Below are 13,421 nucleotides of genomic sequence, written 5' to 3'. Positions count from 1 at the left end.
GACTCACTGGCACCGACGCGATAGAACACAGTCGTCGATTATTGTGTGTAGTATGATTGATGCCACGATGCATGAGTAGTCCGTTGCAGAATAGATCATGATACTTCTGAACAAATTTTATCGCCGCTCGGGCGGTGGAGGTCTTGAATACCGTTCTGTCATTAATGTTAGATTTTCTCGCCATCCCACATATGCTAGATATCATAGTGAATAATCATCATCATCAGTACTAGAATGCGCAGGTTTGCTAATTGCCAAAAACCGTGGGCGGACCAACTTGAACTCATCGATGGCACACACCTCCATAACAATATCAAACGTACCCTTCTCCTTGCACTCTTTGTATCATATATATCTCTGTACGTGCATACCCTCGATGATAATTGTCTTCTATCACGTACATAGAGTCCAGAGGCTATCCAGATGCATGTCATTAACAGCCGATATCTGAGCCAAGACATCAGCGGAAGAACTGCATGTATTCTCTTGTCGACTGCAACACTATATGACGCGTACAACCTCGGAGCGACTCTCATTGTTTGATCCATCCTCTACATTGCTTGGAGCTACACTTACATAAGAGCGCGGTGGGCGACATCTTTCGCTTTTGCTTCCCAGTACCTTCAGCCATATCTTCGAGGGCGCTTGGTTCATAATCAATGGTGAGCTCCTCTCCTGCAAGTATGTCTCGTGCAGTGACGAATGCCACATAGGGCATGTGTACCTACACCAAAGTCTCGAGCGACAGCAAGAATTCTAGGTCATAGACAATTACCTCTCGAATGGTATCGAAGACGACCGAATAGACCTTCATACTGGGAGAGCATGAGTGACTGCACGTCAAATGATTAAATATCGACTATCACAAGTGCTAGGGCAGATGGTTTCGACTCACTTGACAAAGCGGGTCCAGTTGCCTGGAGATGGAAGTTTATTAAAACGAAGAAATCACGACATGGGGCATACCGTAGTCATAAGAATCGACCGAGAACTTGTCTCCTTCATTGTGCTGACCACGGACCTCTGTGCCATCAAGATCAAAAACATAACCAATGTGCTCCGGAGGAAGGTTGTCCACATCTTCCCGACGTCTATGAACTTAAGTGAGGGCCTGCAGAAGCCAGGATGAGAGAACCCACATCAGCGTCCTGCAATGAAGAATTCAGTACTTGGGAGTGGAGACATAATCATACGAACCCTGTGTATATTCCCATTACCTTTCCTTTTGGCAGTCCAATGGGGCAACGAGCACCCCAGCCGCACTGCTTTGTCTTGAAAATCTCGATCGGAATATCACGAGGTTTCTGAGCAACGCGATTACCACACATTGGACCACATCTACAATACTGTAATAACGTTAGTACGATCAGTGTATTGCCTCAGATGAACCTGTACCTTGTTGCACTCAATGACTTCAACTCCTCGCGGGATACAAGATGTAAAAAGTCCCTGTACAAGTTGCCAATACATTCCGGAACAGAAAGTGATACTCACCCCACTATAAGCATATAACTTGTACCCTCTTCCATTCGTGACCTCTGATTCTGACTGACAGTCGCATTGAGATGCTTTTTGACACGACGTACATTCACATGCAAGGAAAGCCCCTGGATCCACATTAAAAATTGACTGGAGACCATCATTATCACTAGTTCATGAAATGAAAAGAGGCCAACAAAATGAGAGACCAGAGGACACACAAATGATATGATCTCTCCATGTATTTGAATCTGTGCAGATGCTGTCCAACGTCACCATCTACGATCTCGTTGGAGATGCGTAGATCTGCAGCACCAGCTTCTCGTGCTGCTTGGTTCCAAGTACTTTGTAAGAGCGCTCGTCCGCGCCTGCGACACATAAGTAAAATAGACATGTAGGATTGCAAGATTACTCACAAGGGCTTCGCAGGGCGAACAAATATAACGTCGCCCTTCATAGCCGATGACGCGGGTTTTGACGTGCTGGCCTGACCAGATTTGACAGAGTGGTTTGTGATGACATTCTTGTATCTTTCTGTGGCGGCTTTGGATATAGCCCTAGGAGATTCCACTGTGCTTGTAGACAAATTGAACATCAAAGAGCGAAAAGCGTCATCCCCTATGGAAGGTGACCTCTTCCTTGCAGAAGCACCTCTTCTAGATGGGGGATTCGGAGGAGTAGGAACACGAGTGCGTTTGACAGAGGATAATCGTGCATCATATGATGGGGTAGAACGTGGGGTACTTCGGTGCACACGCAGGCGAGATGCCGCATTGCCGTCTTCGGCGTCGAGCTCATCTATGTGCCTGCGTACACGTTCTATTTCCTGGTCCCAGTGTGCTGCTGAGGGCTTATCGAGCCCTTTGCGTTTCTTCTCCTCGTATGCTTGTGCGCGCAGGAAGGTGAAACGCTTATGCACTGCGTCATCTGGCCAAGACACTTCTATGTCTAGACCGTCTTGAGCAAGTGCATTACGCTTATTATCCTGGTGTTTTTTCCAGGTATTTATCAAATCACTGCGATCAGTTATATCGGTTTGCCATGTTGTGTTTGTGCCATCCTTTCGCGACCAGTTTCCCCATCTCACCTGAAAGTGTTAAGTACAGATCATGTGTAAATTCCACTTAATGTGCCTACTTCATATCTAGTAGGCTTGTAAGCACGGAGACAGGTGGAATACAAGTGGGAATTACCTTGAAGTGCCATCAGGATCAACTTCCTCACCTACGACCCCCTTGATTGGCCACTCTCCATTCTCATTCCCGCCCTCCGCATCACTCCAGCTTTCCTCTGGAGAGGGAGACCGTTTCCACATGTCCATCATGCACCAAATTCACGACAGCGTCAAGGATAGTGTAAAGAATAACTGTCTTCCTTGGTATAAAGGTCTACCCTCTAGTAAGGATTATAGTATGACGGAAGCGAACGCGTGGTCCAAAATGATAGCGTGGTCATGTGACCGCTTAATCTTAGAGTACGCGTCCACACGCGACGGGTCGCGTCTTGACTTGAAGTTCGGACCCTTCGTCCTTCTTCAATTTCGCCCACCGTCATGTTCATGCTACGGCGCACCCCGACGACATCAGATGGGAAAACCGTAGATAGGTTACAAGAGAGTACGCGTGTGAACAAACCATTCAAACCCCCATCGCTTGTCAACACTTCCGAGCGCGTCCAGCCTCAGCGCAAGCGCAAGCGGGTTTCTTACAAAGACGCAGCGGCTGATGAAAATGACAGTGAGGATGACGACGCAAGAAAGAAGAAAAAGAAGAAGGCAGACAAGGACGGGACTTACAACGAGGAAGAGTTGAAAGCTGCTATCAAGACCTTTCCGGTGTACAAGCCCAAGCCATTCGATATGCTGCGCAGGTTCTCAATGCCCACTATGACGAACAAGAGTGGAGAAAAGGTGCACATTCTGCCTACCAATGCATCTCTGGGGATTCGTCCACCGACTAAGATCCCCCCTCGCCCGTTACATGATCCAATGGAGGATCATGCCATTGTCCTCTATGACCCTACGATCGATGACCGCGAAACAGACGAAGAGAAGAAGGAAAGAGAGAAAGAGGAAGCTAAAGAGAAGGCAGCCAAGGAAGCACAAGAGAAGACCGCAGGAATGTATAATCCGCACAAGAATTTACGGACGCTTCTGGGCGAGGACAAGGGCAATAAAGAGAAGACACAGAAAGTTCCCGTAGTAATTGATCCTAGACTCACAAAGGTTCTACGTCCACATCAGGTTGAAGGCGTCAAGGTGAGCATTTCCTATAGCGTGCTTTTGCTATACTCACTTTAACACGCAGTTCTTATACAAATGTACCACCGGCATGATGGTAGACAACCAGTATGGCTGCATCATGGCCGATGAAATGGGTCTTGGCAAGACCCTACAATGCATCGCATTGTTATGGACCTTGATTAAGCAATCCCCTCACGCAGGAAAGCCCACAATAGAAAAGTGCATTATAGCATGTCCTTCTAGTTTGGTGAAAAATTGGGCTAATGAACTTGGTGTGTTGTTCATCTTATAGTTCTTCCGAATCATCCCTCACCTTCTCTCAGTTAAATGGCTAGGGAAAGATGCCATCTCAGAGCTTGCAGTAGACGGCAAAGGTGGCAGAGGCGAACTCCATGAGAAGGTTGTTCGGTGGGTAGAAGCAACGGGTCGGAACGTTACACAGCCAGGTTTGTCGTTGACCTTAATGACGACCTGACGTTCATGTCTTTCTCAGTAATGATCGTTTCTTACGAAACCCTTCGTACTCTCACCGCCCATCTGGCCAACTGTAGCATCGGCCTCCTGCTTTGCGATGAGGGGCACAGATTAAAGAATTCCGGTAAGCTCACACACTCAAATTGGAGCACTATGAATAACGTGTCTTGTTTCAGGCAACCAGACATTTCAAGCCCTGAATTCGCTCAATGTCAAGAGACGAGTCATTCTTACTGGAACACCCGTCCAGAATGATCTCTCGGAATATTTCTCCCTCTTGAACTTCGCAAACCCCAACTTCCTTGGCTCCCGAGACGACTTTCGTAAAAACTTTGAGAACGCTATTATTCGTGGCCGCGACGCAAGTGCCAGTGCAGAAGTACAGGCGCAATGTGAGAAGAAACTCAAGGAACTTGGTGGTCTTGTTACTAAATTCATCATTCGGCGAACAAATGACCTATTGTCAAAGTACCGTGAGTCGATCTTGTTGCGCTGTTGCGGTTTTACTCCAATTACCGCGTAGTGCCGGTCAAGTACGAGCATGTCGTGTTCTGTGGACTTTCTGACTTTCAACTTGCCTTGTACCGCCTTTTTATCTCCTCACCCGAGATCAAGGCATTACTTCGTGGCACAGAGTCCCAGCCACTGAAGGCAATCAATATCCTCAAGAAGCTTTGCAACCATCCTGAACTGCTCAACCTGCCCTCTGACCTCCATGGTTCCGAGAAACTTCTACCCGAAGGTTATGGTGGCGCGGGCGCCACGGCGCGCGACAAAGGCAGAAACCAGACGGTGCGGTGTGACTGGGGAGGGAAATTCTTGGTCCTCGAGCGGTTCTTGCATCGCCTCAAGACAACTACTAATGATAAAATTGTGCTCATTAGCAATTACACGCAAACACTTGACTTATTTGAGAAGCTGTGTCGAAGCAAGAAGTGAGTCCATGAGGTTTGACGATGCTTTCAGTCTATGTTGACTTACGAATTAGATATGGTTTCTTTCGCCTTGATGGGACCATGACGGTTACCAAGCGTCAGAAGCTCGTGGATCAGTTCAATGATCCCAATGGGAAGGAATTTGTTTTCCTGCTAAGTAGTAAGGCTGGGGGATGTGGTATCAACCTTATAGGCGCCAACAGACTGATCCTTTTTGACCCTGGTCAGCATGTTCGACGTCCTTGTAATCTATTTAGACTGACAAGATCCGTGCAGACTGGAATCCTGCTGCTGATCAACAGGCTCTTGCACGTGTATGGCGCGACGGCCAAAAGAAAGAGTGTAAGTCTGGCACGCGTCTCTTTTCAGTGCATCGCTGACCACTATTATCATAGGCTTCGTCTACCGCTTTATCTCGACGGGAACGATCGAGGAAAAGATATTCCAACGTCAAGCGTCAAAACAAGCATTGTCTTCTGCTGTCGTCGACGAGAAGGAAGACGCTGAACGGCATTTTTCGATTGAGTCCCTTAGGCAGTTGTTCCTATTCAACGAGACGACTATTTGCGATACTCACGATACCTTCAAATGCAAACGTTGTAAGGACGGAAAACAAGTTATCAAGTCACCTGCATTGTTGTACGGAGATGCAAGCACGTAAGTCTGCCTCTTAAAATGGTATGCATACCCCTCACCTTCGTGCACAGGTGGAATCATTATACCAATGAGGAGCTAAAGATTAATCATGACGACCTACTCCGAGCTGAAGTAGGCTTACCTGAGATCTCCTTCGTTTTCCAATACATCAGTCACTAAGAAGGATATTGGGACTCCTGTGTTTCTGTTTGTCCGTATCTTTGTCGTGGACACTCATTGCTCGCCATTTGTAATACTACTTCACAGCACACATGATCATTATACACTACAATGGTACAGGTATTAGTGCAAGGACATTATACAAATGCTATGTTACAACCTCATCCCAGGCTCCCCAGTTGTCACCGACCTTTCTTACTTTAACTTTCTCTCCTGATTCACCGAAGTAGGCAGCCTTATACCACACCTTCATTTCGTCCTCACTGAAGGGCCCAAAAGTCTCCCCGGTAGACTGCCCAGGGATGTCCCATTTGTACTCATATGTGATGTCTGCAGATGGAGGCATCCAACTAGGTTCCACCCTTCCGCTAGAACGCACTGTGCGGACGAGTTCCTCGTATGATCGAGAGTAGATGTCAGTGTCACCGAGTGACATGAGGTTGGATGCCAGATGAGTAATAATGTCAATATCATTGAGACCCTTGGGTTTTTCTGCCACCTTGTTGACGGCCATAGCAGTATCATCTTTGACTTTCCTGAAAGGCAGGTAATGGAGTCAGCTGATCCTGAAGATGCTTGCTTGACAACGTACCTGGTGAAACGCGAATTCTGTTTCGCCTTTGCGCCTAATCGTTGGAGTGCCTCAAGCACTGTTTCTCCTTTCTTGAGCATTCCAACGAGCTGCATTTCCAAAGCGCCCTTTCCACCACTTTGCTCAAGTTCTATCTCCTCTGCCCTCATTTTTTCTCTTTGTATTCGTTCCTGCTGTCGCTTCCTCCGACGCGCCAGCTTGATTTCCTTGACATCTAGATCCTCCATCCACCGGTCGTGTACGGCGTGTGCGTCAAATGACCGGACATACGTGCCATCAGCAGCAAATTTTCCCTCTTCCATCTCCTCCCGCATATTGAACGAAGATAGCTCGAAACCCATGCCAGCCTTCTTCCGTCGTTCTCTTTCATCCTCGTCTTCAGGTTCATCATCTTCATCTAAATCTGAATCTTCGCCGTCGTTGAACTCCTGTCCTTCTATGTCCCCTAGGCGTAGAAATTCTTCCTTCTTCTTTCCCTGCGCCTCGTCTTTCTTTTCTTCCTTGTCGGCCATCGCAAACATATCATCGTCATCGTCCGCCCCCTCCCCACCTGCGTCCTTTCTTCTGCTCAGTACCACGCCCTCTCCATCATCACTCGAGTCCGAGTCGTATCCTTCATTCTTAACCCGTCCTTTGCGCTTGGTTAAAGGATTCTCAAGTGCCGAGTCGACTTCCTCCGCAAAGTTCACTGGGTCTTCATCAGGTTCAATGAAACGCGTCTTTTTTGGAGCATGTGAAGATTTTTGGGATGTTGATGCATCTGCGCTGGACGTTGCTGACCGCTTCTGAGCTGTTCGGGGTTCCATATTGTAGTGCTAGTTGATAAGGAGAAGCTATGTCAATGTTTGATCGTGTTTGTCACCACTTAGTGAATGAATGTATTACATCAAGCCAACTGAGCCTCTCAGAGATCTTCAAGCTTCAGAGCTGCTGGAACTTTTTGGGTCTTAATTTGCGATGCATATGCAAAAATAGTCATAGCACTGGGCGAGTAGCAACGTAAAGTATTTTCAAAGGTCATTCAAGAGTGTATAGTAGAGATTGTGATCAGTAGAAGTTACATCGCAGTGATTTGCATGACAGCATTCGCATATCCAGTACTGTCAGTGATGTTGACACGCATGAGGAGCACTGTGTTTGCAAGACCTATCAGTACTTGTGGCGGACTAAGCTTGGCTGAGATCTCCATATTCTGCGAGCTAAAAAAGACGAGCAATTCTTTCCCGGCCTTGGTAACGAACTGAATTAAAGATAAAATAAGTGGGGAAAAATAATCAGACGCAAATGTAATTGCCTACCACCTGGCCTGAATGCAAACATTGTTCAAATACGTCGAATTGCGTCTTGTGGCCATCGTCTGCTGAGGAATCGGGTACAACCCTCGCACTGCCGAGGCCTGAGAAAGTGCTGACGATTCTGACTGCATCTTCTAATAGATAGAACGTGCCCGCTCGACCATCCAACGACTTGTCAGCGTATATATCGGTCAGTGAAACGCCTTTCATATTGCTGGGGTCTTTCAATACTAGTGGAACGGGCGCATTCGCATTCAGAATGAGCTTGAATGTAGGAACAGATCTGATGATGGTCAGATCAAGAATCATCCGAAAACCATAGCACAAACTCGTTGACGCCATTAGGTCCTTGAGCCGGTTCCTGTAATTTATACCTGCCCAGGAGTGAGATAAAACTATTAAAGGAAACAAAAATAACCACAGCCGCACATTGGTCCAAATATAGTGTTGTCTTTTGTCGTTTTCCATGACGAACTTGAAATGGACGTCATCGAAGCCGAGGCCTGGACAGATGGGAACAACTGCTCCTTGGCTTCTGCGAGACTAGAAAATTCCATCGTTCAAGCGAAATCTGGTTACACTCTGCGATATTATCTTACCTCTTTCGTGCCGCTTCGTCTTCCACAGTCAAGGTAGTAGGGGAGGCTGCATCCTCAGTCGGAATATTGTCAGCGAGAGCTTCCACTGAAATTACATTTGTGGGTTGAGGCGGCTGTTCGACATTCGCTTCATCTTCGAAATCAGGCAGCGCGTTTGCATCCGGCTCCAAACCTGCTATCTCCAACAATTCCTGTCCGGAGGGAACTGGCAAAGGTTCAGGAGCGTGAGTAGACACAGGCTCCATTTGGTCAACTAAGCCTGCAGTTGTTTTATGCTCGTGATCTGTCTCGCCCGCTGCATCTTCGTCGCTGTAGGATGTGATGGCAAATTCGTGCTCTGGAACATGAGATGGTGCTGGTGCATCTTCAACTGCTTGTGACTCTTCCCCTACATCCTTTGCCCGCCCGAAGCGACCCTTCACGCTAGTTAGATTGCCCTTCACAGCTGTCAACAGAGAGCTCCGGTTCTTGCCTCTGGAACGTCCACCAGGAGCAGGTTTTGGTCGTGTCTTGTGGGATGCGTGACTACCACTATGCTGAGATGAGCTCGAAGGCTGGCCAGAGATCACGCGTGTTTTTACGGGGACTGATTTCTTGTCCATTAGTGGAGCAGCATCGATAAACTTGACCAAAGGATTAGCCGCCCGAGTACGGTGAAGAGGTACCGCTGGCTCAGCGTGAGTGCCGTTCCTTGATTGCGAGGCAGAATCGAAAAGGGGGTCAGGTGTGCTACGTCCGTCATTCGCCAAAAGGACTACATCTTCACTCAGTACTTGAGTGACTTCGATGGTATCCTGGATATCAGGAGAGTAGCTGCGAAGGTCCTCGAACTCCACGATCGTCCCATTGACCTTGGGAGGATCAGCATGGGAGTCGGGGATATCCTGAGCATCAGGGTCATCGGGGGTTGTCTGCAATAGCTCTCCTTCCACTTCTTCCACTTCTCCAAAGAGTTCCATGTCGAGCTCCCCTTCGGCATCCGTATCGGTCAGCTTAGTCAGGGAAAGCTGACGCGCGCCACGGGGACCTGGTGACGAAGCACGCCTTTGTCTTGCCGGCGCCGATGACTTGGCCTTGCTTTTGGGCCCAAATGCCCTCACTTTTTGAGTCAACGAATTACGAGCGGTGCCAGGTTCTGACTCGCGCTTCCGCTTCGCCTTTGGTTCTCCGGTGGGTTTTTGACGTCTGCGCCGCTTCTTCGTGGTCAAGGGTTCATCATCGGAGGCATCACCTTCGGCTGTCTCAGAAGGTCCTTGTAGGTTGTCCCTACTAGGTTTATTTTCAAGACGCGGATTTGCCCCTGACATAATGAACTGTTAGACATAAGCGCTCACTAGGGGTACAGGTACCAATGGCATACCAGGAATGCTTGAAACCTGAACTTCCTCTCCTTGCTCAAAAAGCTGTGGGTTTGTATGCTCTCTGCCGCGGGTCAAAGCATTCGCCCAGAAGGTCCTGAGGAAATGCTTTGAGCCGTAAGTGAAAGAGCTTTCGGGTTCCCAACTGTGCAATATATAAGTAAGGAGGCCACGTAGCGAACAAAGTGACACCCAACGTGCTATCATCCCAGCTATACCCCTTCCACTACGATGCATCAGTTAAACAAAATGCGGCCCTCTTATACGTTGTGTACTTACTTTGACATGATATTTCTATTTCGGCCAAAGGCTTAGCATACATACTATAACAATGCTTTGTCCTGGACTTACCCATATGAGCCTCCTTCCTTGTTTCGCTTCCACCCGCGCCTTTGTCACAAACTCTGAACCATCATGAGTACAACCATAGGATGACTGGAAAGACCAGGCACTGGGAGACTCACCGACTTCATACTCTCCGTCACTCATGGTGACATGAACAGAAAAGTGACAGGTAAACCTTCGAGCAAGGTTTCGCATTTTGGGCGTCGTTCAATAAATAATGTGGGATAATATTTCCAATTGCAGCTCACATTATCAGTGCAGATCTTAATTATCGAGGTGCCGGAAGTAAATTAGCAACGGATACATATCATTGATCATGGCAACATTCGCAAAATCGAGAGCATCTGAGTCAAGTAGATTATGATTAAATCAGGGCAAGACAGCAACTAAGTACGTTAGCAAACAAGAAATAGTCAAGATACCAACAAGACCGTCTGGGAGGAATCAAGTTTGTCAACGACTGGGCAAGGCTAAAAGCCTTCCTGAAATGAGACAATCCTTAACCCATGGAACGTGAACTAGTGTTACGTCGTCCTGAAGGTCCTCGGGGAAATCTGAAGCCTCCTTGACGACAACATAGTCATACGCGGGAAGATCTTTCGATGCAAATTTAATTTCAGTTACGGCTTCCACCCGAGAAGCTCCCATGCAAATCATAATCCAAGGAACGACTCTGCTCGCGTCTTGCGTAGTATCTGAACCACCCTGCACAAGTCAATGAGTACAAACACAGCGGGCTGCTATGTACTGCATACCTTTCTTCCCCCGCGCGACGGTAAGGGCACAAGATCAGAGCCGAGGCACAATAGGGTCTTGCCAGAGAACAACTTGGATGCAACCGTATTCGACATGATGTCAGCCAAGTGCTCTTTGCAGTTACCCCAGTCTAAGTCAACAAGTTGAGATACCCGAGCACTCAATGTCTCTGAAAACCCAGCAGGAAGTAGTACGGGTTGCCAGTCCTAAACATAACTGTTGTCAGGGGAAGATCAGGAAGACTCAAATCCAACATACCATTGATGTTTCTTTGTCTAGATAATCATCTCGTATCCACTCATTGGATAAACATGGTATCCCAAGAGCGAGAGCCACGAGAAATTTGGGCTTTTGGTTGTAATCATCGGCCAGGAGGAAGACGCGTTCCAAACTCTCGAACTCGGGCTTCGGCTTGAACTTGAAGTTTTCTTGGGAAGCTATCCAGCGTTTATTTGACTGACTGTGGGTACCTTCCATGGGAAAAATACTTGACCAGTCATCAATGACTGTGCCTCCATTGTGTTTGATGGCTAGCATCACACTATCCTTCATTTTCTCGGGGTGCTTGTTGCCAACGGTGAGCGTCACAACGAAGCCGGTCTTCGCGAACGGCTTCTTATGCTTGTGCGGGGTGGTGCTCGTCAAGGACACCCCAGAAGGTGAGGGCGTAGCACGTAGAAATTTGGGTCGAATGATTGTGACGATGGAATCTGCAGTAAGGGTACGGTCCTTCCAATGAGACTGGATAGCTCTTGAGGCGATCCGGAGGTCCGAAATGGCGTAGGCTGAGCTGATGGCGTCAGAACCATCGTCAACTTCGACACTGACGGATCCTGACTCCATCTGACTGATATCTACCACAGTACCGCGTAGATTACCATGGCAAAGGATCACTGCATCTCCGACGCGCAGTTCGCACTGACGAAGCATAGCGATATCCACCTGGTCTTCCGTCTCATCGTCAAATTTGATGAGATATTTAGTACCGGTCTGTAACGAGTGGACGATGCCTGCATAATAATGACCATCTTGCCTCCACAGTGCGAATACGCGAGTGGCAGGCTGAGCTGCAAAAGCACGACCTGTAGAAACAGTGTGACGAAGCCGCTTTGCAACTCGTGTAGCCGGCGCAGGTGTGTCAGCAGGTTTATTACGAGCGGATGCCTTCGACGGGACACGAACAGGCTTGACGTCTTCAACGCGTCTCCGCTTCCGCGATGAAGGTGCTTTGATATCAGCAGGAGCAGGACCAACGTCCACACAGTCATCATCATCAGCGAGTTCCGACTCTTCCTCCTCCTGTTTTTCGGCGTTCGGAGTTGGATGCATTTCGTCCCCACACTCGTCGGAGGCCTCAGTATCCGAAGGATGTTTACGCTTCTTCGCAGAGGATTCCGCATGAGTACGGGTGCTCTTGCGCGTAGGTGCGGGGGGTGCTTTCTCTTTCCCTTTCTTGACGGAATGAGGGACTACTGTAGGGGTAGCCACTCGCTCAGGCACCGAGGTTCGATCTCGCTGGTCCTGCTCAGGAGCAGAACTAGGAATTTCTCTAGACTCTGGTTTCGCCTTCTTCTTCCCACGAGTTGAACTCTTCGGTTTCGTTGTGGAAGGCTTTCCCTGTGGCTTTACAGACTGAGGGCGATTCTGATTAAAACAGGCGACAATAAACAAGTAAAGACCAGTCACCTTCTTGACCAGCACAGGTGGTGGAGAGATAGATGGTGGTATCATCGAGGATCGCGTTTTGCCCGAAGCCGGCGTTGTTGTCGACTTTGCAGCTGACTTGACCTGCAAAAGAGCAGCTAGAGGAACATCACCCTCCGGATCCTGACTACTTTCGTGTACCTCCATAGAATCTGCAACAATTTCTCCCGAGCTAAGCTCTGACATAGGGCTAAGAGGAAGAAAAGGGCGCTTCGTAGGACTCATATCTCTTGTGGGTGTGGCAGCACTCGGTACGGGTGGTTCAGAGTCGGGTACGATATCAAGGTTATCGTATTCAGGTTGTGGTAACCTAGGGCGATAAAAAGGTGCCTGTTTGATTGGCGGAGGTGCGTTGTCCTCAGAAAGCAAGTCTGAATGACGTGTCGGTACAAAGTTTGATGGTTGGGTCTCAGCATGATCATTTGGCGTCTGAATAGATTCAAGCGGCTGTACGGCTGCTCTGTCGCTCACGGGGACCGGAGGCGCACCGGCGGCCTTGCCTTGCATCTGTCGAAGTCGGCGCTCCCGTTGTTCTGGGCGGATTAAAGACAAGAGACTACGCGGACCTGGCGAGGAAGTCGTCCCAAGAGTGGCACGAGCACTTCTGGAACGCAAGGTCAACCCGTATAGATCCTCCATGACTGCGCTTGTAGCAGTCTCGTCCAGTGGTGTTGATGGCTGAGTGGGCACAAACTGTTCAGGAATTGCGGCAGGTTTCTTCTCCTCTGAAAGCTCATCTTCTGCTATAATAAGGGAAGATTGTGATGCATTGGCTTGCACCCCATATCGATTGCGTTGTGCTTCGAGGGAGTCGAGGGAGTCCTCT

The 13,421-nt window shown here is 48.4% G+C and overlaps 5 protein-coding genes across 5 annotated transcripts; 1 reads left to right on the top strand and 4 right to left on the bottom strand.

Annotated features, from left to right (window-relative positions):
* Positions 1-532: 532 nt before the first annotated feature.
* Positions 533-2,794, bottom strand: EDB93DRAFT_1077341 (uncharacterized protein; the record flags this gene model as incomplete). The annotated part of the gene is made up of 10 exons (XM_041445306.1): positions 533-724; positions 776-833; positions 896-917; positions 967-1,091; positions 1,198-1,346; positions 1,396-1,648; positions 1,701-1,806; positions 1,972-2,566; positions 2,617-2,623; positions 2,673-2,794. The coding sequence occupies 10 exons, from the start codon at positions 2,792-2,794 to the stop codon at positions 533-535; spliced, it is 1,629 nt and encodes a 542-aa protein (XP_041311959.1).
* Positions 2,795-2,966: 172 nt separating this feature from the next.
* EDB93DRAFT_654673 (DNA repair protein, SNF2 family) lies at positions 2,967-6,071 on the top strand. The gene is made up of 10 exons (XM_041457008.1): positions 2,967-3,736; positions 3,786-3,993; positions 4,045-4,167; positions 4,215-4,319; positions 4,372-4,668; positions 4,719-5,130; positions 5,184-5,353; positions 5,407-5,472; positions 5,526-5,787; positions 5,838-6,071. Exons 1-10 carry the CDS (start codon positions 3,032-3,034, stop codon positions 5,944-5,946), a joined length of 2,457 nt encoding a protein of 818 aa, XP_041311958.1. The 5' UTR covers positions 2,967-3,031; the 3' UTR covers positions 5,947-6,071.
* Positions 6,072-6,094: 23 nt separating this feature from the next.
* On the bottom strand, positions 6,095-7,344 carry EDB93DRAFT_1077398 (uncharacterized protein; the record flags this gene model as incomplete). The annotated part of the gene is made up of 2 exons (XM_041445313.1): positions 6,095-6,471; positions 6,549-7,344. 2 exons carry the CDS (start codon positions 7,342-7,344, stop codon positions 6,095-6,097), a joined length of 1,173 nt encoding a protein of 390 aa, XP_041311957.1.
* Positions 7,345-7,411: 67 nt separating this feature from the next.
* EDB93DRAFT_1120470 (uncharacterized protein) lies at positions 7,412-10,302 on the bottom strand. Its single transcript, XM_041448493.1, has 9 exons — positions 10,255-10,302; positions 10,142-10,194; positions 10,070-10,084; positions 9,988-10,016; positions 9,793-9,935; positions 8,433-9,732; positions 8,263-8,376; positions 8,163-8,207; positions 7,412-8,116 (listed from the first exon to the last, which is right to left on the bottom strand). Exons 1-9 carry the CDS (start codon positions 10,277-10,279, stop codon positions 7,813-7,815), a joined length of 2,028 nt encoding a protein of 675 aa, XP_041311956.1. The 5' UTR covers positions 10,280-10,302; the 3' UTR covers positions 7,412-7,812.
* Positions 10,303-10,588: 286 nt separating this feature from the next.
* Positions 10,589-12,220, bottom strand: EDB93DRAFT_1077479 (uncharacterized protein; the record flags this gene model as incomplete). Its single annotated transcript, XM_041445319.1, has 3 exons — positions 10,589-10,840; positions 10,891-11,097; positions 11,150-12,220. 3 exons carry the CDS (start codon positions 12,218-12,220, stop codon positions 10,589-10,591), a joined length of 1,530 nt encoding a protein of 509 aa, XP_041311955.1.
* Between the last annotated feature and the right edge of the window lie 1,201 nt (positions 12,221-13,421).

Source organism: Suillus bovinus, assembly GCF_016758785.1.
Source record: "Suillus bovinus strain UH-Sbo-P2 chromosome Unknown EDB93scaffold_5, whole genome shotgun sequence".
NCBI classification, from domain to species: Eukaryota; Fungi; Basidiomycota; class Agaricomycetes; order Boletales; family Suillaceae; genus Suillus; species Suillus bovinus.
The sequence above is the reverse complement of the archived record's forward strand: the minus strand, read 5'-3'. Positions and strand labels throughout refer to the sequence as shown.